This window comes from Poecilia formosa, unplaced genomic scaffold, assembly GCF_000485575.1.
Source record: "Poecilia formosa unplaced genomic scaffold, Poecilia_formosa-5.1.2 Scaffold709, whole genome shotgun sequence".
NCBI lineage: Eukaryota > Metazoa > Chordata > Actinopteri > Cyprinodontiformes > Poeciliidae > Poecilia > Poecilia formosa.
The window spans coordinates 1-27,022 of record NW_006800648.1 but is presented as its reverse complement, the minus strand read 5'-3'; the positions used below and the strand labels follow the sequence as shown (position 1 = coordinate 27,022).

Genomic DNA, 27,022 nt, shown 5'->3' with positions numbered 1-27,022 from the left:
TTTGATATCTGTGGTTTTATGATTTGCAATTTTTAACCATTATTATGTTTTACCACAACTTTTCGGATGCATCTGTTTTACATGTGAAGCCTTTGAAGGAGTATTCATGTGAGTGAATGCACACCTGTGTCATCCTGTAAATGCCACTGATGTTCAGGGGATCCCATGTGTTCACACATGGTGTATTACACACACTCTGTCAGTGGGACATCAGGGTGAAACAAAAGTAATGGAGCTGAAACAGGTTGACATAAAAACATGTGTCAGTTGTGTAATATTCTGATTGTTTTCAATCCTTTTAGATTAAAGTTGGCCCATTTAAAGTAGAGATTTGTCACATCATTTCTGTGAGTTCTGGTGTAAAATTTAATGACTCCATGTTTTCTCAAGTGAAAAAGGAACATATGGACAATGTCTGCATTTACGTGAGCGCTCGCCAACAATAATTTACCAAATAGACGTCATTCATCCCATGAATTCAGCATCTAAAACATATTTTGTTTATGGTTGGATTCAGTTTTAATCTCTGTTAAGGTATTTTGCCTGTCTCAGCATCACTGCTCAGCTCTGTGCTCAGGCTGGATGGATTTCTGTTGATGCTTCACGTCTCAGTAACCTTCTGATGTGACTTGTTTGTGGCAAGCTGTCAGGTTTACAACCCGGCTGTCTCATAGTTTAGACGTGGTTAATGAACCAGGCTCACTATGGAAGCCATTTCAGTAATTCAAGTCTTGTTTTATGGTCCACCTTTGATTTTCTGCAGTACTTAATGTCACTCCAGACTTAAGTCCAGTGATTTTATTGGCTTAAATTAAGCTGAAATAGACTTTACCATTCTACTCATCCTCAAAATCTGCTCAAATGTGCATACAGTAGGAGCCGTAATTGTTCATACACTTATAATACGTTTGGTCATTTCATTTATCGGAGGAGTTATTTCCAGGAGGAGACAGTATAACAAAAATACTGCAGTTATTTTGACAGAAATTGAATGGATAAATTTGAATTTAAATTTGTAGACGGACAACAACACACATATATAATAGTTAATTGATTACTGAATTAGTTGATGATTATTTCAATAATCAATTTATTACCGTTAATTACCGTTATTCCCATTACCCATCACTGGACATAACCATCTCACTTGAAATGTGTTTCTTATCTTCAATTAATGCTTAAATTGAAAACTAGAGTTCCTAACTTAAAGTGAGGTCTAATTTTGCCTGTTGGTGGAGCAGTTTATGTTCTGCAAATTGCTTTGGGTTGCTTAGAATTGACCAAGCTATTTTTGTCAGACTGATAAGTTGCCTGCTGCATCCTAATAGAAGAAACCTCTGAAAGTGTCATAAGTCATTGCAAAAACATTAAACTATCGATTGTCTCCACAGGGGAAAATATCTTTAAAACCTCTGCGGGCTGATATAGGATTTTATGATGTTGCATTTTATTTTTAAGCAATATCCATCATAGGATCTCTGTTCTGTGCATTTAAATTGTGCGATGCAAATCCCGAGCTTTAGTAGTTCATCAGTTCAGACTTTTAATACATTCAAAGAAGGAGTAATAAAGTCTTTTGGATGGAAGCATTACTCAGCAAGCTTCACTATTTGTGATTACATGGTGTATTTTGGAAGAACATTACCGACATCTCTCCTTGCTTGTTTTTTTTGTTTTGTTTTTGTTGGAAACCCTGCGCAGGCATTTTTTATCAGAAGTAATAGTGTGTTTTATCTGTGTATTTGCTTGGCTGTCAGGAACTCTCCATCTGCAGGGTAATTATAGTCTGGCCTCTCGAGGCAGCTTCGCACCATCTTTCGTCAGTCAGCAGCATCTCACTGTTTTTACTCCTCGCTGATGCGCCAAGGACGTGAGGTGCTGCAAATGTCTACTGCTAAATTACTCTGAAATTGTGTTGGGGTCTTTAATGCCAGTCACACTACGTGGTTTTATGTGTACACAGTTGGAATTGTTTATTAAATTCAGGTGTTGATTAATTTATGACTGAAACCGAAGTTCTCTTTTTAAAGAAAACCCACAGGGAAAATCGTATCATTGTGTCTATTTAGTTTAAACTGTTGTAATGTGCTAAACTAAATACATAAGATAAATGTAGTTGATGTAATTGTGCAGGAGCCTTCTGTATTATCGTACATAAGCATAAATAATAAATTTTAAAACCAACTAAATCAAATACACACTGAATCAGACACATAAGCCAACCATTGTTTTTTTTTTTTTTTTTTGGTCAGTTTGTATGCAACAGTATGGAAGAGGATTAGGGCCACTGGAAAAAAGAAAAAAAAATCTGACTTTAATCTCAGAATTCTGAGGAAAAAGTCAGAATTCTGACCTTAATTGTAGAATTCTGAGATTAAAATCAGAATTTAAAAAAAATGTTTTCCAGTGGCCCGAATCCTCTTCCGTACAACAGTCTGTAATAACTTTAAAAACTTTATAAGGTAGACAATAGTTTGGCCCACTATTACCTAACTTCCCCAATATGTTTTAATAATTTTGAAATTTAACATTGATATTACTTTTTCAGATGGTTAAGTGATCAAAATATTGGGGAAAAATCTAAATGACGAGATGTTGACATTACAGCAAAGGTAACTCATGCAATCAGCAGCAGAACACTGCAAATCCCACACTATTAACACCAATACACTATACCGTTTATGGAACACATCAAAGTTGAAACACATACTTAAATTTTGGCAAAATATTAGTCATTTTTTCCACTTTTAGACCCACAGAGCACATTTTAGGGTCCATTTTTGTCTGAATTAATTAGTGTCTGCTTCCTATATCAGAGCTTGGTGGCATGACAAACAAAAACAATCAACAGAAAAGTGAGAAATTCAGGTGCTGGATTTCACAGGATGAAAAAACCCCCATCACAGATAGTGGTAACTGGAAAGCCAGGCTTTGGTCATCAACCAATGGAAAAGCTGATGAAAAGCTGGTAACAACAGCAATCATTCCTCCTTCTAAAGTTTATGCCCACTTGTTGGCTATGGATGGATGGGGGTATCACTGTGGCTTTTCCATCCGAGAAAATTTCACATTTAAAGTCCAAGCCCTGGCTTATTGCTCTGCAGCCATATTTTTATGAAGTAGCATCACTTAAATTTATGAATGACTCAGAGATAAGGCCATTATATTACCCCTCTGGTGAACTACAGCAACCTTCCTGCCTTATGTATGATCACAAAACAGAGTAAAGCTCCTTATGCACCCCACAGCTATGTAGATCAATGGTGATCAATCGCAAGGCTATGCATCCAGTGGATCCATTAACAAGCTTGGGCTTCCTTGTGTTGCCATTTGTTACCTGATAGAAGATTGCTGCATGTGCTGAACGGGATGGCCTCAGGGAAAAGGGACTCGGAGAGCCTAATTCTCCTCTTAATGCATGAATATTTTATTGAGCTCTATGATATTGAGCTGATGGAACCCCTAAATAGCAGCAGATAAGTCTGCGAGGGGTGGAACGAGAATGCAACAATGAATGGAAAAGTCGTCCATCTTCATTCTACAAGGTAATTTCTCTCACCCCCTCTGTCATTGTTTTGCAGTGCAGTAATGTACAATTGGAGAAACTGATGTCAGCATCTCACTCTTGAGCAGAATTATATGTTTTAAAAATGAACGGAAGTAGTGGGGGAGGGAACGTTGTCTAGACGGTGAAAGCTGAAAGAAGAGTTGAGTTTGGTATGGAGCTTGCACCGAACTGGTTCCAATGCCGGCTCAAAAAAAGCCAAACTTAGAGCCATCATTCTTCTTTTTTATTTCAAAGCAACAGCTCTGAGCCTGGAAAGCTGCCTTTATAACAGCACCAACTCTTTACTGGCACAGAGCAAAGAAACACTTATTTCAGGGTATCGAGAGACACTCAAAACCCAAACTGCTGCCACAGGCAGGAGAGTATAATAAAAAATCTGCTTACAAGTTTAAGAAGTAAACTTGACCCGTCAAAGAACATGTTTCCTTTTTCCTACTAAAACAAATCATCTTAATACCTTGACTACATGTAGAACTGATTCCATTTATTTTCCAAAGAGCAGCAGGGTAAAATATGCATGATTAAATAAAAACACCACCTATACAAGTAACACCTATAGGGTTAAAATGAAAAAGGATAGAGTTGTGTATTATGTATGCACTTTATTTTGGAACGCAATATAAAATTGTCCATTTGCTCAAAAATGAGCACATTATGAAAACTGCTAATTATAAAATATCCATCTGAAGTGCAGTTTAATTTACAAGTGATTTCATTCACATAAACACATAAGTTAGACTTGATATTTAGTATATTAGTTTGTAGAATCTCCTCAAGGATCTCTCAGAACTAAATGCAGGCATTGTAGATGAGTTAGATGTTCGCTCCGTTTACGACCCACATCTATTTCAATTTCAAAGCATTCATCAAAATCCTACAAGGTACTCACCACCCACCCATTCCAGCCTTCTCTTCTTTAACAACCAAGAGTAAGCCAGTTCTGTCAGGAAGACAGATTAAACCAGAGTCAGACAGAGTGAGATATGGGAATAACAGCGTGGGTGTTTGTCAGACAAGTAAGCAACATTTATCTGCAAAAGGCGCGTTTTGAAAAATGAGCCAGAATGGATGCACACGAGAAGAATTGTGCTTTCCTTGCCTTAAATGTACAACCCTGTTTTACATTTTGTCTTGACTTCTCTGTCCCCAACCAAGCAGGTGCACAAGCGCATGACATCAACCACTGGAGACACAAGCACTTGAAACAGTAGAAACAGAAATGCAATTTGCATTCTGATCTCCAGCTACCTTTTGGCAAGGCAACAAACGCATGTTTGTGTGTAGGTGTGCGGATTCCCTAGTGTACCTCTAACGCATGATCCAGGCTGAAAAACCAAAAACAGATTTTTCTTTTTCCATCTCAGAACTCTTTGATAGGAGTGATTCAGGAGGTTTTACTGAATAGAGAGCCAGGGGTTCAGTGTTAAACTGCATATTGACACTGAGTAGACCATATCAGACCAAGTTTGTTATAGGGTTATAAGAAACTTACAGTGAGGGGAACCAACTATCTCCAGATTTACGTGGTTGTTTTAACATTTTCCTGTCCTTCTTAGCAAGAAACAAGAGTTTAAGTTTGTGCTTTATAACATATTCCATTTGATCTTCCACAGGGATTTTGTTTTTGAAATACAACAGATGTCATGTTTTTCTTTGATCAGACTTGGAAATGACAGATTTCTCACTAATAAATAAGAGAATCAAGGCATGGTTCTCGTAGTTCTCATCCACAGTCAGGGTTACCTTTGTGGATGTGTTGCAGGGTATCGGAGTGCGAATCCTGCTGAGCTTTAGGACTTTGAATCTCACTTTGGAGACTTAGATCAGTGGCTTCTAACAAAAAAAAATGTCAGTAAGGGCTTCGTTGTCAGACAGAAGTTCAAAATTAATAGAAATTAATTTAGCAAACACTTCATTGTGTTTTATTTATTTAGTTTACATAAAAGTTTAATTTCAAATTTTAAGGTCTGATGAAGATAACTTTATCAATTACAAAAATGTAGTTTTTAACTTATGATTTATTTTCTGAAGCAAAAACAACTATCCAAACCAACATGGACCCGAGTGAAAAACATTTTTCTCTGCACTTACATTTCTTCAGATCGGTACTTAATATGCTGCTTTTTCAAGTCTGTTAGCCTTCCTTTCTTTAAGTAGAGCCAGAAATTTCAGAAAGATTATTAGATTAGATGATTGAAAACAGATGTAAATAAAATTCAGGACTGCAAATTTGGGCCTTTTTTTGTGAATTAAAACTGACATGTAACTAAAGTATGTTAAAGCCAGAAGATAAGATCTCTTCTCCTGATACCTTCTAGAAAAAATAATTTGTTTGGCCATAGATTATATAATGGATTCCCTTGAAGCACAATAAGGTGTCTGATCTATTTCTGTTTCAGCTGCAGTTCTTCAGGATCTTTTCTGAGCTGCCAAAGTCTTCAGAGTCCAATACATCACACAATGTTTTAATCTGACAAACCTATCAGCTCCGTCTGAGCTGGTGTAACCACGGCGATTGAGATAAAATGTGATGAAAATGGGGGTCTGTTGCCATGGCACGACTTGCTTGTCACGTGGTGCATACTATTTGCTGGAAGTATGACCAAAAAATACAGAGCGGCATCACATTACACTGTCATCCATCACGAATGCTGCTAGGTGTGCTATGAGTAAAAGAGCTTCATGTTTGATTATTATTTTGGCTTAGTGAATGCTTGAAAGAAACAGCGTTATTCAGAATACTTTCACAGTTTCATATCTAATGGGATGTTTTCTTTTTCTTTTTTTGCTATAAGCATTTACATAACAGATCAGGGTTTTGTTTTCAGCTTTGAAACATTGGGTTGTAAACACGTTAGGTGTTTTGATATATGAAAAACTCTGACTGTTGCAGCCAATTAGTGGCTGCCGTGGTTTGTTTTGTCACAGTTTGTAATAAGGGGGGGACTCAGATGCAAGACTCCCAGGCAGACAGTAATGCTGATTAGAAAAAAAAGGATTTATTAAAGAAGCTGGAGTTCAGTGCTGCAGGGCTCGAGAGCGAAAACAACCTATGTGTGAATGATATAGAGTACTGGGACCAAATGAATTCAAAAGAAGAGAGCTGCTGACTAAACTGGAAGTAAAATGCAAAGAGATCAAACATGAGCAGATTTTAGGAGAGGAATGAAATCTTTATTGAATTAAAACAGTATAATACTCAGATGTAATTAGTTCTAATTTTCAATTCGAAATTAAATTCTGATTATTAATATTTTTGGAAGGGATTTTTTTTTCAGGGACCTCATAATCCATTTTATTTATGGATTTGGTTGGATTTTTACTTCCATTTCATTAATAGCTTTTGGTTGTTGTGTTTTACTTTGGATATTTAAAATATTTTCGACTTCTAGTGTTAAGCGCTCTTTACAAAATTAAAGTTTGTTGATCTTTGAGAAGGCAAACTTGCATCATTATGGCATAATCAGTATATTACTTGAAAATTGTCTCAAAACAACAATATTATTGTTTATCACAATCATTTCTGGGACAATTTGTCGTCCAGCAAAATTTGTTATTGTGATAGACCTAAACGGCGGGAGGTGGGGGGAGGGATGGATGGATGGATGGATGGATGGATGGATGGATGGATGGATGGATGGATGGATGAACCCAGGTGTAAAAAATTTGAACTACGTATTTTTACAGGAGCATAATCTCAAATGGAAAAGGTGTTCAGTGTTTATTGCTACAAAATGTTTAGCAATTTTCTATTTGTTTAGAATAAAATAGACAATTATATTTGCTTTAATTAGTAACAATATGTGAATTTTTAAAAACAATTATTTCTTCTGCCACTAAATACTTTGCCCATTATGACATTGTAGTGTAAAAAGCTGAATTTGCTTTAAGGCTCTTTACAGAGTGACATTTTTGGATGCTTGTGTGAGCAACTGTCAGAGTGTTTGATTATGCAGAGCAGTCTCCAAAGATCTCATTATAAAACTCCTGGGCAAAATATACAGCGGCCAAAAGCTGTACCAGAGCTGTGGATTTGGTTTGGATAGAGCCTCTCATGAACTAATTCACTTTCTGCAAAACTCCCTGCCCCAATCTATCTAGCTAACCAGCTAACCAGCTAGCTATCTGATTATCCAGCTAGCTGGGAGCTGCTGCTCCCTAGCTAGCTGTTTATTTAACAAGCTAGCTAGCTAACCGCTTATCTAGCTAGCAAGCTGTCTGAATCATTACAGTGACGGGTTAAAGCCTTGATTTCTGTTAATTATAATGATTTTCTGCTTATAGCTAATGACAGCAGAGCAGAACTTCCCCTTTGTGTGTGTGTGTGTGTCCTTACTTTAGACATCTTGTGGTTTCATTCTGTGTCACGGTTACCGGTCCAGCCTGCCCTGATAAGGTCAAGTTGAGCATTTACATCCAGCTTATGCTCCTGCACCCTCCAATGTGAAACTTTTCTTGTCAGATTTAACCACAGCAGCTGTGTGATTTCTACTAATTGCTGCTCAGCGTACATCCCTGCCTGGGAACGACTGAAACATTTCAAAGCAAGTAAATTGGTGAGGTAAACAGTAAACAGAGGAGAAGCTGTTTCATTCTTCTGCCTCCCTCAGAGCCAATGGAATTACTCCCTATGCTGTAGTTGAAGCTGCTTGTTTGTTTTTAATTAGATGGGGAAATGTAAGGCCTGATGACTGCAGAGGTTTAAGTCAGAAAAGGGAAAGTTCTGGATCATTAAAATTCACCTGACAGAGTTGTGCAATTTCAAAAATAAAGGTTTGTTGTTTTCACCCAGGAATTTTGAAAATATAATAAATGTGAACAAACATCTATCCAATTCTGTTTTAGTCTGTTTGTCTTTTATTTAAAATAGGGTATTTTTTTCTTACAGAGGTCTGGGCTGTCAAAATTCATATATCATTCTGACTGTGTATTCTTACCATTAAAGACATGACAAAAACAAAGACCACACATTGATTCTACAGACTACAGCAATATTCTCCGTCAGGCTTTTATGCATGGCTATCAGTCTTTCGCATATTTGTGCAGGATTTTGGCCCTATATTTGTAACTGTATTGGTTTAATTCATAGAGGTCTCCAAACAATAGTCTGCACAACTAACATAGGGTTTCATAAAAAAATATTTCAATCTGCACTGCAAAAACATAACATTTTTGGTGTTGTTTTTGGTCTGGTTTTTACTGTGCATGTGACGTTAGACAAAACTAACTTACAAGTAGCTTTTCAGCATGAAATAGAAGGTTGTTTTAGGTAAATAATTTCTTACTATTGATAAAGGAGTATTACTTTTACTTGGAGGTTATGTGGGAAAATGTTTTGTTATAAGTGAAATAATGCCAGTTGAACAAGTATAAATTGTTAAACTGAAAATAAAGGAATGAAACAGAATTTAAATGCTTTAAAACTGCAAAGCCTGGCACATATTTACTTTTAATTTGAAGTTAAACAGTCTAAACCTACCACTTTTTTTGGTTTGAGAGTACAACCAAACTTGGATATTCAGACAGCGATAGGTAACTTGGGCTTCTGAAATCAGCTTACAACTAATCTTAACAGCAAATCTGCCTCCTTGAACATTTATTTAAAAAAAGAAAACATTTGATAAAAAGACAGGACAATAATCTCTTTCAAACTAAATAACAGTGCTAAGTTTCATTTTACATAGATTGCAACAAAATATCCTTTTAAGTGCATTACACAAATATATGGCTGCCTAAATTTGTTAGGCTTGGACTTTTATGAATGTTCTGGGCTTCCTTGAGCTCCTAATTATTCATGTTCATTATATTGGCATAAACTCTTGGTGACTTTTTCTCTCACTAGCGGTGTAACTTTGTACAGCTCCTTTTGTGGGCAGTAAATCATGTTAACTCCACTGGAAGCCCTTTATAAGCTGTTTAAACATTTCCAGGGTGAAACTGTGGAAAACCTACATGTGCGTAGGAAGCATTAGCCCAGTCAGCTCCAGCTTGAGCCCTACACAAACCCTGTGGTGTCCCCAGTGCCAAGCTGCATGCAGATGGTACGTTTCACTCTGTGCCAATCGACTTCAGCTCTGTCCGGCTACATATCAATTCTGCTGTGCTTATGGTGGGAGAGAAGAGTGTGGTGTAATCCCTGAGGAATAACTCAAAGGAAGGTTAGAATGAGGAAGTATTAAAAGGGGAAGGAGAAAAAGGATGGAGAGATGAAGGGAGGAGAAAGGAAACAAATTCAAAGGCAGAATAAAAAAAAGAGGAAAAGGAAAACACAGGAAGCAAAATCAGACTCAGAAAGGACAACTTGAGCAAGAGAAACAGGAAGTTAAAAAAGGATTTGTCTTTAAGAACACAGGCATGTAGGACGAGGAGCAAATGGGCCACCTGTAGAGGCAAAAGAGCAGAACCGGGGTAGATAAATCAGGAGGAGGTTAAAAAAAAGAAGAAATGAGGAGCAGAGGCTGAAGGACAGGAAGATTCACGCTAAGGTTTTCCGCTGGGTGAACTCTTCCAGGAGAGCAGGGCTCAGTGCAGAGCTGAGCTGAGCTGGAGGTCCTGAATTATTAAACACAATATTTTGCGGCTGAGAAGACGACTGCAACCTTGTCGGAAACATCTGCTGAGAAAGCAGGGATTGCGTTAGTGTGCTCTTAGTTTGCAGTGTAGCTCGGAAAAAACAAAACAAAAAAAAAACCTTTAGAAGTCACAACTTCTGGTGTTTTTGGTGGGACGCTTCTATTGTTTTCACAAATCAATTAATGTAGTCAATTCATTTTAAACTTTATATAAAATCTGATGCCATATAGGATCTATTACAGATTAGAAAATGATTAAAGTAGATTAAAACATGCAGTTAGAGAGATAAAACTAATGAGTAAGTATAAGAACGTTACATTGTTGCGATGACGGTGTCGGAAAGAGCAGCAGCTTCTTAAAGAGTGGCCATTTTCAAGGCTTCAAATTGTGAAATCAGAAACACATTTTTAATTTTAGATAAGGGTTCCTAATTTATCCCTCATGTTTTAAGAAACATTTATGCTTCCAAAGATGACCTGATTCTAACCATCATGTCTTTGCTCGTATTTACAGATTTGTCTTGCCTGCATGCTGTTCCTTATGCTTAAACTGTCTCTGCTTGTCTACAGTCTCACCTACTTTCTGTCTTGTATCTTTATTCTTTCTGCATGCAAATTATTTTTGCTCCCTTCTGGAGAGACATGGAAACAGTCCCACCTTCTTATGATTCCAGCCAATGGAATGACAGTGAGAGGTCAGATCTTCCTCTCTTCTTCCCGCCCAGACAGGCACATTAGCATAAAAACCTTGTTTAGTCAAATCTTAATGAGGCATAATTTACCCTTGGTGTCAGCTCTTCTTGTGATCCTCCTGTTGAATATTTTAACTCCTCTCTGCCCTTTTACCTGCCGCTGCTCACCAGATTGTTCATTTTATTATTTATTAGTCTGTAAAAATACCAGATTTACAAGCAGACTGTTTAACAAACAGCATATGACCTAAAATACCAACAAATAAAAACAACATCTGTTAGTCATGCCAAAAATTAAGACACTCTGAAAGCTTTTGTGTTTTTCTAAAATGCTCATGTGAATATTTAATCTTAATGCCTAAAAACTCAAACGGTATAACCAAACAATAACTAAAGAAAAGGCCTTTCAAAACTTTTTTTAAAATAAAGTGACACTTAAAGGAAGTTAAGTCTTGTGACAAATAAATTATGATACCCACATGCAAGTATAAACCTTAGAGTTTTCTGCGCTCCTGGCTGTTTTGAGTAAAAGTGAACCCCAAGGTAAGACTTAAAGAGCTGTCTGAGGCCTTTACAAAAACAATTGAAGCATCATATTAGTCTGGTAATTGTGTTCAGTTAATCTGAAATAAGCCATCCCACTGTACAGAATGTAATCTATAAACTGGGGACATGCCAAGGCTTGGTTATTTAACCCAGTTCGCCTTGAAAGCAAACAGCAAGATGTTAAGCAAAGTTTCCAAAAACCCAAAATTAAATGCAAAAAATTAAATAAAGTGCATGCCTGTAGAATTAGAATAAGGATGAGACTACAAACATTTAATGTCCATTGAAAACCACTGGTCTTTAAGAAAAAAAAAAACACAAAAGTTTGGTTGAAGTGGACCACAGAGAGTTTAGAGAAAAACCAAGACTTCTGGAATAATGTTCATTTGCCAGAGGAATCTAAAAGTGAATTATCTGGAAACCAAAACAGAGGAGAAGTTTGGCATGAAACAAATAAAGCATTCCAGGAAAAAGAAGCTCAGGTGGCTTGAGGAACACTTTGAGAACAATTTGTTACATCAAGAAAAGCTGAAGGTGTCCCCTCTGACATGACAGTGACCCAAAACAGACCACAGATTAGCTGAGAAGCAAGAAATGGAAAATCCTGGGCTCAGTCAAAGCCCAGATGTTGAATTTATGGAGATGCTATGGAGATGCTTTTTATGGAGTGTCTCACATGTACGACTAAAATGGGTCGTACATGTGAGGCACCCTCAATCATCTCACCGCTGAAGAATATGGTTTGGGACAAACCACTTGCTATTGAGGGATAGTTTGTGAATTAATTGTTTAATTGCAAATGAATTACTTTTTTTCAGAAACAAACAAACAAAAAAAAACAAGGTAATGGATCAATGTGTGAACATTTCTTTACGTTTTTGTCTTTATTATACTATAAAGTAGTTTCATTTCACTCAGTTCACTTCAATAAATGCGCTTGTTGGAAGATTTGTTTTAATTTGTGAGTGCAGTGGCTTACCTTGGTTAGATCAGAAGCTCAGTCACAGATTGGCAGTGGCTCATCTAATCTCCTTCAGTTCCCTTTACTCTGTGTGACATCTTTGCTCTTTAATCTTTCACCTCCCTTTTCCTTCTGCCAGCCCACCTACGCCATCTCTCCGTTTAGATCCGATTCTCTTTTTTCATCTGTCCATCTGACTGCCTTTCTTATCCCTCCTCGTCCTCTCTACAGTCTCCCTGATTATTCCTCTGCTCTTTGGATGTAATTGAAGTCTGCATCCTTGAATTGAGCCACTGCCCTTGAGGAGCAGAAAGGAGGACGTAATTACATTTCTATTTGGTTGCAAATTATTCTGCTAATTCGATATGGACTTTTTTCATAAAGTCAATAGCATGGGAGGTTTAAGGGGTAATGGAATGGCAACCAGCCGGAGAAGAAATAACCTCCCTCACTCTACTGTACCTGTCAGCAGACAGCTGGACAAAGATTTTCACAGATTAATAGCTCAAACATAACAGTAACTCCAGTTTTTTTTTTTTTTTTTTTTTGTCTTTTCATTGACTATTGAGTTGATTTAGCATAAACTGACTGTGTATGTATGCTTGGATGGATGTTGTAGTACAATAACATAACCAACAAACAAAAACAATTCATTAAAGATCTTTATATCATTATTTAGTAGCATTTTTGAAAGAATTTCTTATTAAATTAAAATATCTGCATCGTAATAAAAAGCTAACAATTACGTTAAGAAATGTTGGATTTAATTACAATGAACTGATAATTTTACCTTTTCTTTCTCTTAAAGGTAAAATGTGACTTTCTATAATCTATTCACAGAAAATTTGCTTATTTGCTGATTTTTTTTCTGCAGAGCATATCTAAAGTATTTGATCTTGGATCTTGGTATTGGCTGGCACATGCAAATCCAGAAATGCTGTTAATGTTCTTTTGCTGCAGATTAGTTTCAGTGTCTGTGCCAGGATGCTGTCCACTGCATTTATTAATGCAGTGGACCTTATTAATAAGGTATATTTGGTGTTTGAACTATTAAAACAGGCAGATAAAAAGCGTTTTCAGGAGGTTTCCCTAATGTTTGTTTATTTCATCTGTTTGTGGGCTGTTTTTGCCCCTTACTCCAGTTGTCTGCTGTTTACTTCTAAACATGGATAATTGTTTTTGGGGACAGATTCTTTGTACTGTTGAAGTTAAAGAAGAACATTTTGGTGTAATGTGTAGGGAAAAGTCAAAAGGGAGTCTTGCCAAGTTGTCGTTTTAAACATAGTTTTGGCTTTTTCTCCTTTCTTAAATGTGGAAAATATTGTGTATCAAACTGTGAGAAGATAATTCCTTATTTTGATAGAAAGCAAAAATAATTATGGATTTTCCCCACATTTTAATACTTGTGAAACAAATGTAGTTTATTTTGCTGTTTTCCCATTTAGCTCCTGTTTCTTCTCTCCTTCTCCCCCTCGTTTGTCTTTTTCTTTAGGGTCTTTAAATTTCCTTCGTCTCCCTTTCAAACAGCTCTTGCTTTTGCTCTTTATTTCTCCAATCTTGTTAGTATCTGTCCATGCATGCTTGCCCTCCTGATTAACTACCAACCCGAAGGACAGAACACGGAAGCATGTCCGCTCGCCTCCAGAGAGGCATCGATTTGCTGGCAGCTGGTAACCACACAGACGGCTGGCACATCGAAATGAGCTGGGGAGCAGAAACTGGAAGATGAATAACTGCAGGGAGGGTGATACTGACTATTTTTACATTCGGAGCCTCGCTGAGTGAATCCAGTCTTTTTGGATTGACAGCCTCATAAACAAAAGCAATCCACCACTATCTTTGAACAACTGCAGGCTTTTAAGATGCAGAAACAGAGTTGCTTTACAAATGATATTCAAGACAGGTGGTGTATATTTTCTTCTTATTTACACTATCTTTTCAAGTATTTACATGAAAAGATAAAAAAGGCCCAGATTCAAGTTTTAAAGTGTATACATGCAGTGACGTACATGACGTTATTTTAAAAAGATTTTACATTCATAATTTTACCTATATTATGTGTAACTGAAAAACAATCAAATCTGCTGCAAAAAAAGAAAAAAGGTGAAATGTTCATCTTTAGACAACATTTTACTTTATTGAAGCACTTTTTATTTTAACTTCAGTTGTTATTCTTCTATTGATTTGGATGCAAATTTGAATTCACTGTGATGCTAAAAAAATAAAACATCACAAATAAGGATCAACTTATGATTGTCTATTAATGATTCATTAGATTGAAATCCGTTCCAGTTGATTAACTAACAAAGTCCTATTAGACCTTCTTTTAGTGTTGTAGTTTGGCCGCCATCCAGCAGAGGGCACCGCTGGTCATCCTTAAGCAAAGCCAGATACAGAACAGGGAAGATAAACGATCCAAGCAAAGTCCGGTTTGAGATACAAAATGTACTTTATGCGGTACTGTTTTGAAATATAAATGACATTGTTTTTGGATTTGCTCATATCTTCGTTGACGAAAACATCTCTTCCATTTGGACAAAAGTAAGCCCGCATCATTCTTTTTGTGATGCCAGTGTTGTTTTGGTGCCTAAATTAAAATTAATGTTTCATGATCATACCATAATACAGTTTCCCAAAGTGTTTAAGTCTAGGTGTAAATTTTGGATGAAAAGAATTATGTCTTGAACTGCTGTTTAGTACGTAAATGTGTGAATTCAGACTGAAAAGCTGTTTTAGCAAACTATTAATGTAAGGATTAACACATGCAAACAATGAGCAAAACAAATCTCATGATGTAGCTTGGGTTTCACAGTATATTTTCCCCAGTGAATAGCATTAAATATTTTTGTTAGTTATTACTGCTTTCAGTATGTGATTTGCTTACATACATCTTTTGCCAGTCATATTTTTTTACAAGGATTTGTTTCCTTTTTTCCCCTCCTGAATAGCCTTTGTATCATAAAGCATTTAACTGCATGGCACAAATCTCTATGACTAATGACAACCCATAATGTCCTTAGTAATACTAAGACTGCATTACTATGTGATTCAATGGATTATCAACGTATCGTGAGAAAATCCCTGTCAGAGCCAAGAAAATGCCATGAGGTGATATGAATTTCCTTAATACTTCACAACTCACCAAACAAAAAACGAATGAAGACTGAAAGGACAGCTCCTAAGCTCTTTTACATGATTAATATAGGTGTCTGTATTTAACTGGAGCCATAAAACGAGGTTAAATATGTTCAGAATGTCTCTGAGGCTGCAGCTATAAATTGAACACTGACTTGGAATGCGAACTCTTGTAGATTCATAATCCAATTATCCTGCTGGTCACTCCATTACACATCAGTAATATATAGTTAAATCCAAGTAATGACAACTGAATTAGCCTTTCAGGAGGTTTAAGTAAGATCAAAAAGAGGGAAGTTGCTGTTGATTCAGAAATCCCAAGTGGGGATAACCATGAGAAAGGATTTTCCCTGTTTAAGGGAACAATAAGGGGGATGTGGCACACTGCCCAGGGCAGCACAACCTTTGGGGTTCCACAAAAATAAAAATCTGTATGTTGTTTTTCCCTGAATGAATACTTTCATGCTTACTTGCATCATCAATGGCTGCCCTCTCTGATGTAAGAACCCCAGACCAGGCTGGGAGGAACAAGGAAGATGGTGTTTGATTTGAAGGTTCTGATGTGGTAAGGTAAAGGTCAGAGGGTACTGCACTCGTGGAAATTGTCGTCTCATTTTGCGTCCACATTCAAATTGAGTTCTTGGTGTGAAAACTGAGTTTCAAATAACTCTTTCTGTACATTTCTGTACTTTATACATACATATTTATGTATAAAGTGCATACATATGTGTATGTCCAAATTATTAGAAACTATCAGGCCCACTTTGGATAAGCCCACTCTTGTTCTCTGTGCCATAAACTACCTCAGTGGAGCCATTTTTTATGAGGTATTTCACATCTGCCTCACGTTCACCTCACTCTGTTTTCATTAAACATCAAACATAAGCTGGAGACGATTATAAATTAAAGGTTGTTGTTTTGAAGAAAATTAGTATTGCTTTTTCCATGCTCATAATAATTTTCTTTTGATTTTTAATGTAATTTGTCAACCGTCTCATAGTAAAGAGATTAAAAAAAAAAAGAAGAAAATCTTCAAAAACAATCTGTTGTCATGTTTTGGACTTTAGAGAGAGCCTTTATTAATTATCACTCATCACTGAAGAGAGATTCTTTTAAAAAAATAGCAAAGTATTAAAAAGTCATTAAAACTTCTACATGCAAAAGAACAGAAAGCTTAGATGCCAAATATTAAAACTAAGTACAAAGATAAATGATAAAACCACATTAAGCAAACATCTGAACCTGGACTGCTTTATTCTAGCAGTTCTGGGATTTTAGCAAAAAACTGCTCCTGGTTTCCCAGTATATTGTATGCAAAACGTTAGGTAGCAAGAAATAAAAACTCTTTTTTCAACTGTATTTCAACTGTTGATATGTTTCTCAACAGCAGGGCTGTGATTGCTATGTCGACAATACACTTACCTAAAAAAGTCGCAATAAATAGTTCTTATTGTCACTTTTATTAAATATCATGATAAAGCTTTTTTTATGCCCTAGATCAGATGTAGCTTATCTTTTCTTCTGGCTCTTTAAATTTGTCTTTACCTTTAGATATTGGGTTATTTTTCCGTCATTTCCAGTCTAAGTTTTACACCTGACCATTTTGAGACAAATGTTCTTTTTTGGTGCCGTTTTCCTAAGCCAACAACACAGACACAGACAAACTAGACTTCTAACAGAAGGCAAAACGCCAGTACTTTGTCTAAACATAACAGAGAAGTTGGCGCAGAAGCATCCAGAGTGACTTGGCCTTGTTTCTGCGCTCTTCGGGTAGGCGGGAGCCTGGTAGAGGCCCAAAGAAAAGGCAGTAAGAGAGAACACATTTAGAAGTGAATGTGTGACTAAGACAACGATGGAGATCCAAGGTGACTATCTCAGGAGAAAAGAGCGACATAGAGACAGCATATTGCAGGAAATCCTGTGTCACCCCCTAGTACAACTGATACATCCATGACAGCAAAGCAGAAAGTATGGAAGCGACATCTGTGAGGTTGCAAAGACAGAGGTCAGGGGAATGACTGAGAGGTAATATGAAAGAGAAAAGGAAGATTAAAGCTTTTTGCTTGCTGCTCGAGCTCAAACTAAGTCCCATCTTGGCCTCAAATCTCCTGTTGCCATGGCAATTTAACGGCGGGTTGGTGTCCCAAGAGACTCTGACCTGCGAGCGCAGGCAAGGAGGGAGCTAAACACACAAGGAAAAGGAGCGCAGAAAAACAATATAGGTGCTTTAAACAACAACTGCACTGCAATGAATGCACTACTGGCAAAAACTAACAATACACGGTCTAGTTCTGCTAATTAACTTGCACAGGTAATTAATTTGGATTTAGTAAATATCTCCTTATAGATAAACATCTTATATATGATAGTTTGACCCATATGGTGTTCGTTGCTCGGCATTATTAAATGGATCCAGTCATTTCACACTGCTGATGTCATGCTGACCTTTCTGTGTCACTGACACAGCCAGACAAAGCTTTCTGTAACCGTCTGGAAATGTCAGAGAATCTTTGAGCAGACTATCTTAGCAAAAGACAAAAATTTGGAAAGCATAATATAATACAATTCAGAGTAATACATTATCTTGTCCAATGTATCTCAAGATATAGTGAAAATTGATAGAATACTAAGAATTTTTTTTTATTACATACTTCATCCTACATTGCAAATTTGTTTGGAAATCTGAGAACATTTTATGTTTTACTATTTTCTCCTCTAAATTGTAAAGCAATCAATTTGTCCCAATAAACCCAGGGAAAAAGCTCAATTTTGAGCCAAGTATGCAGACACAGCTGTTGCTCTGGGTGAACACAGAGAGAATAACCATTAAAAGCAACCGAAGCACTCTGTACTCCCACAGCAGTCCCCACAAACTGCCCAATTTGTTCTCTGCGCTGCCTTAAAAACCTAAATTAGGTGCAAGAAAAATAAGCCAAGATCGTAATTCCCTCCTTCACCATTCTTTATGATCAACACTCATATTTAATAAAATTATTTTATAATTTTGGATGAGGTGAAAAGCACCTTTTGAATATAATAACCTATAAGCAGGTTTTAAGTATACTTTTCATTTCTTTATTAATCTTTTTTAAGTCTAATGTAATATTTGTATTTTATATATGTTTTCATTAACTTTAAGCAGAAAATGATCATAATTAACAGAAATAAAGGCTTTCAAACATCATTCTGTGTCTGTATGTAATGAGTTTAACTAAATGATAAAGCTTCTGAAATAAATGGGCTTTTCAGTAATATTCTCATTTATTGATTGTGTATGTTTTTCATTAAATATGGTATAGTGCTTTATTTAAATGAAAAACAATGGTTAAAAAAAAGAACCTTACCACAATTTGAATTTATTTTTACAGCATGCTTTTTGTTTCACTTATTTTGTAACAATAACACCTTTAACTCACTAGGCTATTTCCCAGCATTGCACTTAGGTCCAAGTACATGATGAATTGTGTACCCATGAGTGCATTCTTTACAGAAAACAGGGAAAGGATCAGAATGAACTCAGTTGTTTTCTTTTGGAGGAAAAAAGTGACTCATGTTGTTGTTTTCTGTCTTTACAGCTGTTTCCTTCATGAGACACAGCGCCTCAGCCTTTGGATTTGCTGTGAGTCCCAGCTTCCTGCTTTCCTCCCTAAACGCTGATCAATTAGTCATTGCTGGGGACCTCAGTAATTTATTAATGAATCCCAAAACCAAAGTGTTATTGGTCCCCTTGTTGCCACGGTAACAAAGGAGAGCGGATGGACTCTCCAAGGAGCTGGGATGGATTGTCAAAATGCATTTTGAGTTTGTGAAAGAGGTCATCAGGTTTTTACCTGAGGATAATGTTATGCAAGAGCTCATAATTACAAGAGGAAATGATTAAGATTGTTTCTAGTAGGAGAATGTACAACTTAATAACAAGGAAATGAAAATTAATACATTCACACCTTGGGCTTTTGGTGGGAAATGTGATTAGCATAACATGATTAGATCATTTGAACTGCAGTTCTGGCTATTTTATCTCAGAAGGTTTTAATTATCTTTGGTAAATCATCTGAATATATGTTGCTTTTGCCAACTATAATACTTAAAGTCAGCATTGTTTTGATCGGATCAACGAACATTTTATTATTTTGCTTTAAGATTTTCTGTAGTTCCTGTTTTGATACTTATCAGTTTATATTGAATTCTTCACAGAACAACTGATTTATGTTATCATTAGTCCAGATTAGATCATTTAAAATACACCATTTAATAAAAACCAATAAAACGTGCTGTCATTAGTGGTTTCGCCCTTTTAATATGGGTGGTACGGCTATCTAATCAGGGAAGCATACCCTCAGGGGGTGGCATCAGGACTCAGCAAGGAAAAAAATAAAATCTGTCAGTTTTACAATAAGTTATTTTTGTTATTTATTACACTGTAAGAAAATAGGGCCACAATATACAATATTTAACACCATCCTCTCTTAAAACTTTGTAAAATCCCTTAAAGATTTATTGTTATATATATATATCTATATATAGATATAGATATATATATATATTTTTTAAAATCAAGCCGATAATTTAAGTATTTTTGTACAATTAAAAAATACCTCTTTTTTTAAACATCACAAAAGCTACATTTACTAGGAAAATATTTACAATATAAATAAATTCAATAAGAGCACTTTTAAGTGCTTACTTTTTAAATTGACCAGTTATTATTGAATATCTGTGGTCACAATTAGTAAAATTCTTACCATTTCTTTTTTCTACTTGCGTTTCTCTAACCGGCCGTAGTTTGATGCCACACTGGATGTCATGTCATCAGCCATCGTCCTTTGGCGCTACAGCAACGCAGCAGCTGTTCACTCTGCACACAGAGAGTACATGTGAGTATAAACAAGTCTTAAAAAAGACATATATATGTCAAAAACAGAAAGTGTTCATTTCTCGTGAATAAATAAGACAGAACAGGTTAGGATGTTGGGTGCATTCAAATCTAACTCAACGCACATTTCTGTTCCTGTTTTGGGGTCTGCAGAGCGTGTGTGATCCTGGGGATTGTGTTTATTCTCTCCTCACTGTGTATCCTGGGAAAAGCCATCCATGATCTGGCCACCAGGATGCCTCCAGAAGTGGTAAGGCTACTTAACACACATTAAACAGTAAATCTAAGTTTATAATCTTGTCAAAACCTTTAAAACATTATATACAAGTGGGATAATGAGCACTTTAATATCTGAGTCATGCTCAATGAATAGCAGATGCAAAATACTTGGGGTTAATAACCTTCTATGAATCTACCATTTCTTAGCTGCATGAATATAACTGTGTATTATAAAATAATAAAACTGATGTTTGGGGATTCTGCATGAATAAATGGCACACTGCTCTCCAATTATAGTCAAAATTCAATTCTAACAAATTTATTCCAATGCAGTCCAGTCATATTGCCAGAATATTTCAATCTAAATGATAATAAATGCAGTGAAATTCAGCTGATCATTTATTGCCAAGTGGTAAAAAGTCATCTATAGGAGAAAGTGAGCTTAAAAGCATTCACAGATAATTGGTCCTAATTTGATGAGATGTTTTTGTAAACAAACCGAGCTCAAACACAAAGAAAAGATTACATTTACATCGTCGGATTGTAACCACGGTAACACAACCAAAGAATGAAGATTAATATTTTCATTTTTACAAACTAAACTTACCAATTCTCTTAAACAATAAATTTAAAATTTAAACAATTTAACATATTTTATTTATGCTGAGTTAAAATGTAATAGTATTCTCATTCTCAAAAAAAATAATATAAAGGTTTTAGATCTGGTCTGTGTTAAAATTAAAGCACTTTTGGGAATCCGCTGAGAAACATCTTAGTCAGCTAAGCCGACTAACACTGAGCCAGTATTTTTCTGGCTCAGTGTTTTCTGTAGAAAAAACAGAGGAAAAATATTCATATTTGCAAGTAAAAATGCGTAATAGATGGAAAACATGACTATAGATGTACATCAAATTAACTTAAGATGCTTTAAACTTACAGACAATCAAGGAAACTTTGTTGAGACATTTTATAGTACATGTCCAACAACCAATAAAAAAGAATTTGGGTTGGATTCTTGGTCTGCATGCTGGGTTCCCTGGAAAGATGCTGCTGAGGTTTGGCAGGTGCAGTAACGTAAAGGTGCAAAAAAAGAGGTTGTGATAATCTTAAAATAGATCACAGAGTGAAGGTGAGTAATGAATACTCTACCAGTCTGTGACTTTCCTGGTTTCTTTGAAACTACAGAAATAAAAGCTTCAGGAAAATGAAAGTGGGTTCTTCAGGAAATAGCTTGTCTACTACGATCAAAGATGTTCACATCAGGGTTTCCTTCGCTGGAATAGAAAGGTAAAGACAGAGTGTCTTGTCTTGGTTATTTTTAAACACATAGATCCTGCATTAGCCTTATTCTCCAAATGTTTCTTTAAATTAAAGACTATGTCTTTATTATTGTTCATTTCTGCTTTTAACAAGGACTCCTCCTCACTTTCTTATAACATCACTTTTCATCTCTCTGTGAAACTGTTGAGACTATGAATAATCCTGACAGTGTTGCATCTTTTCTTAGCTGCACTGTGACGAATTAGTGTCAGTTTAAAGCTGATTTTTCACAATGTTTTAATCTCAAGAACAGACAGAGAGAGACAGAAAACAAGAGAATGAGAAAGAGAAGCCAAAACCGCAAAACTGCCATGAGAGATGATTTTTTAAAGAGTAAAAATCATTGTCACTTGACATGTTTGAGAAAACCTGGATTTATTAAATCAACAAAACAAAGTTCACATTTTGTAACATTCATGTTGTTGTTCTACTGACAGTTTAGTTTAGTTCGGGACTACATCCTGATTGGGACCCCAAATCAATGCTTTGGGTCAGATCAGGACATTTCTAACATAAAAAAAAAAAATAAAATTGCAGATAACATTTAAACCAGGTGTGCAGCATGCAGACAGTGTGTGTTTATCATTATTTCTTAATACATAAAGCACAATAATACTAATTTACTTGACTGAACTTCTTCTGAAACAATTTCCCATTTCGGAGACGTCTTTGTCTAACTTTAATCGACCCCGAGTCAAACTGATTTTTCTGTCGACCGTAAATTGCCTCAAACTCTTTGACTAGTTGACATTTGGGTGGGTGTGACATTTAAAGGAAGGAAAAATGTTGTTAGAAACAATTAAAGATCTCCGATGGTAAAGAGACATATTATTCAAGACAGGAGAAGAAGGGGAGCTGGTTAAGGTCAGCAGCTTCTCTCCAGACTGTGTTTATTGCTTTCATGCCATTATGTTAATAGAGACCATGTGTTAGAGCCCAGTGGGATCTTGCTAACACCATCAAAAGCCTATTACCACTATCTTTCTCTTTGACACCCCGCCTCTTACATCCGCCACCTCACTTATTTCGTCACCTTCTGTCAGCCCTTGAAATCCTTCCTTAGTTATAAACATTCTGCTTTCTAGCATGCATAAACTGAAGCAGTTGTTAGTGTATTCAGAGTTTCTCTGTCACAGGATTTGCGCTTTGGTTGAATATGTAGATGCAGTAGTTTGGAGGATGAAATGATGCAGTTTCTTTTTTGTTGTTCTCATCTAAAGCATCGTATCTTTTCCCTGTGAACTGACCTCATCTGCGTTCTAGAACTTTATTATCATTCGTAGTCTGTTTTCTTTGAGGTACAGAAAATCACTGAAGTCTTCAAAAAAAGGAAGTCACAGGTGATTTACCACACCAGATTTCCTTTCATTTCAGTGTGAAAGAGAATGAAAGAGAACATTAGACTTTGCACATTATGGTGTCTAAAATAAAACTCCTCTCACATGGAAGCTGTACAGCCTGAGGAGGAAAACCACACGGTGGGATTACTGTAAAATGTTGCTGCTTTGTACAGAGGGATGAAGAAAAGGTAGAAATCCCCATTCGGATCACGTCCTCTTGTGCAGCTCTGACTGTCTGTCCATCTCTTGTACCTGATTAAACACACAACCAGAAGAGCCCCTCTGTGTCAAGAAAAGAGAGACAGAGCAGCTTTGAAACCATTGTAATGTGCAAGTATCTCATAGTCATACACATGTAGGATTTTTGCAGTAATAGAGCTTTTAATATTTGAGATTTCCAAATTGAATTCTAAAAGACTGTCAAGATGAACTCAGCCATCGTTCCCGTTGGTAGCACCATCCAGCCCATTTTGGGGGATCCCACAGCTTCCCTGGGCCACAAGGGATTTAAATTGGTTTTGGTATCTTCTCCTCATGAAGCACGCCCAGGAAACGACATCACCCGCTTGAGAGTCAGAGTCAAACTACTCCTCAGCCCAACTCCTCTAATAACGGTTGTTAACGACACGATGAGGAGCGTTGTTGTGATGGAATGTTGGAAACAATGAGAGCTTCTTAAAGAGACAGAGGCCCAATTTCAGAATGAAGGTATCTTATTGCAGTGATGCTTATTTACTGTAGATATAGAGTAAAATAGAAATACACTGCAGACCGTTCAAAGTCTTATTTCTAAAACATTTTCATTTTTTGTTACAACTATGGAGAAATTTGTAAATGTCTGTGACATAAGATACCAATAGAAAGCCTGTGGTTGTAACATTAATAAAACAATAATGATTAAATATTAACTGTTTAAATACTTTTCCAAAGTAATTGAGGTTTAAGTAAAAAGTCCAATGTTAGTAATAAATGCCTAAGTTACAAATTAATAAATCAAAAGCTTTTAATTTGGTCTATGTAAGTGAAAATCAGAGCCTAGTGAAGACAGTCTTTGTGTTTCACTGCCAGATATTCTTTGCCTTTTCTCGCCTCCTTCTGATTTCTGTCTTTCCTGAAGCAGGGGTCAAGTTTGGGTTTCTGCTGAATTCGTTTGAGACTGATAGTGAGAATAAAAAAAAAGAGCTCGAATCATTTCAAAGCCTCATCGGTACGACCTTGAACTGATGCACCAATTAAAGAGGAGCACTGAGTTTAAAATGCTTGAGCTAACGAAAAGCTAACAATTCAGCCTTCCATTTAAATGAGTTTGCTTCCCTCTTGACTCTGTGCCAAGTACTACAGGTATTGTATATAACCATAGAAACAGCCAGTTTCATGAGCTTTTTCTCTGTTCCTGTGTGTGACCCCAGGATGACTTCCTCTACAGCGTCTCCATAGTGAGCGGCCTCAGTTGTGCTGTGCTGGCCGTGGCCAAGTTCATGCTGGGAAAAAAGCTGACCAGTCGGGCACTTATTACTGACGGTGGGAAGTCTGCACACTCACTTAATTTAATAAATAACTTGTCTGATAAATGGCGTAGGTGGGACTTAATGCTAGAGAACACATGAAAAACCAAAACATAAATGATAAAAGAATAAAATGTGCATCTTGTGAAAGAGAGAGACATGCAGAGCTGAAGAAAAGTGCAACACAAACGAATGTTACTCTCCATTGTCCCCAGGTCTCACTCTCTAACTTGCAGGGCATCAATCCAATAAGCCTGAGGTTGCTGTTCTTTGAGCATGGATTTATTTCCCACAAGACTATACACTTACTGCAGGCAAGACAATAACCCACTGAGCTAGCTTCCACACTAGGGCACGTGTAATTATATTTAAAAAAGAAAAAAAGGTACAAATAATGTTGCTGTATCATAGATATGATTTTTGTGTTTAAAAAAAATGATGGGTTTTCTTGAAATACAGATAAAATTCACCATTTATATTCTTAAATGTTGGAATGTTAGTTATTTCACACATACTTATGAAGATGAAGGGCTATTTATTACATACAATTATTAATAATTATCCCATTTGGTTATTCTAAACAAAATCACTCAGGTAAGACTTTAGTAAGAAGAATGATGCGAATAACAGGTTTAAAATTTGTATGACATTAAATTCTTAGATGGTTCTCTTTCAGGAATATTCAAAGACATTTTAGAGAAACAAGTTTATAAACCGAGCCAACCTTTACATGCTAATCTCGTATTTTTTAGGGTTTAACTCGATGGTTGGAGCAATCATGGGATTCTCAATTCTCATCAGTGCTGAAGTCTTCAAGCAGCATCCCGATGTCTGGTTTCTGGATGGCTCCATTGGGGTTTTAATCGGACTAATCATCCTGGCCTACGGAGTCAAGTAAGAGTTTTGTGTTTGACAGACGTTTATTTCTCAGTTTTACGGTTTTGAAATCTCTTTCATTTCCTCCAACATCTGCTCATTTTCTGTTTGCACAGGCTCCTGAAAGACATGGTGCCACGGGTCAGGCAGACGAGGAACTACGAACGCTTCGAATGAAAGAGCCCGAGGCTAATCAGATTAGCAGTTTTAGACACACACACACACACACACCCACCCACACACACCTGGGTGCCTCCTGCCCTCTCCTCTCTCATCTTTCATACACTCATCCACATACTGCTTGTACATTCACTATTACGGCATACATCATGCTCTGTTACATGCATATATGTGAATATACACTTTTGCTGTACATACTGTACATAGTGCACTCCGACATTCAATTACTCAAGTCTGAGAGACCTTGAGAGATAATGACATTATTGAAGATCTTTTCAGCTCAGAGGTTTTTTTTTTCCTTGTTCTCTTAAATAGCTCCTAAATGCATCAAGTTAAAAATGACACCCTGGATGAGGAAGAGGTGAGATCACAAACTCAAAAGCTCAAGAAGTGCTTTGGGTTTGTTCAGGAAGGCAGAGACGGATGTCAATGCAGATTTTTATGTTGATAGTGTCTTTAAATAAGGTCTTGTGGAAAAAAGAGGGTTTATCCATGTAATTTACTAAAGAAGACATTCAATGGGCTTTTTAGAATGAAGCCTTTCCTTCATTGTCAAACTCTTGCTCTAAGCAGCCCACTAATTTACAAACTTTATCATTTCAAGTGACTATTAAGCAGAAGTGTGTCTTTAAATGTTAAACAGAGGAAATCTTCTGAGATTAGCCTCTTAAATTATCTCTAAGACACGAAAACAAGAGGAGAAAACGGTTAATGCTATATCTTCCTGATACATTACCAACTTTCAGTTAGGTGACTGAGTTAAGATGAAAGGACTCATTAAGCACAAACATTTGCCATAAAATGGCAATGGAGACAAAGTTCAGTGCACAAATCTGGAACTGTTTTGATGTTTTTGTTTTCTTTCTGTAATAAGTTCAAGCACAAATTAATGAACCAGCTATGATAACGTACACTTGTTGACTGCTGCTGACAGCTGATCATTGAGCCAACTTGGGCCAAACAAAGCCTTGAACGTTTTTTTTTCATATATTGTCATGTTGAAATTAAGCATACTTTAAAGAGATTTTAAGTTAAACAAAACAGTGTGTAATTGTGAAGTGTTCAGAGAATATCACTTTTTTTTTATCAGTACAAATGTGAAAAGTGTCATGCATTTGTTATCAGCACCCCCAAGTCAACAGAAGCACCATTCGCTGCATTTAAAGCAGACTAGTACCAGTATTGTGTCTTTGACTTTACAGAAATCCCTCATGCTGAGTATGCATGTGGCGACA

The 27,022-nt window shown here is 36.4% G+C and overlaps 1 protein-coding gene across 1 annotated transcript in view; it reads left to right on the top strand.

Moving 5' to 3' along the window:
- Positions 1–27,016, top strand: part of LOC103131020 (transmembrane protein 163-like) — a 48,334-nt gene extending 21,318 nt beyond the window's left edge. The window contains exons 3-8 of the mRNA XM_007542560.2: positions 19,050–19,093; positions 20,257–20,348; positions 20,501–20,597; positions 24,636–24,747; positions 25,484–25,625; positions 25,724–27,016. Of these exons, the coding sequence (XP_007542622.1) occupies positions 19,050–19,093; positions 20,257–20,348; positions 20,501–20,597; positions 24,636–24,747; positions 25,484–25,625; positions 25,724–25,784 (548 nt within the window). The 3' untranslated portion in view covers positions 25,785–27,016. The remainder of the gene's footprint in view (positions 1–19,049; positions 19,094–20,256; positions 20,349–20,500; positions 20,598–24,635; positions 24,748–25,483; positions 25,626–25,723) is intronic.
- The last annotated feature ends 6 nt before the right edge of the window (positions 27,017–27,022 follow it).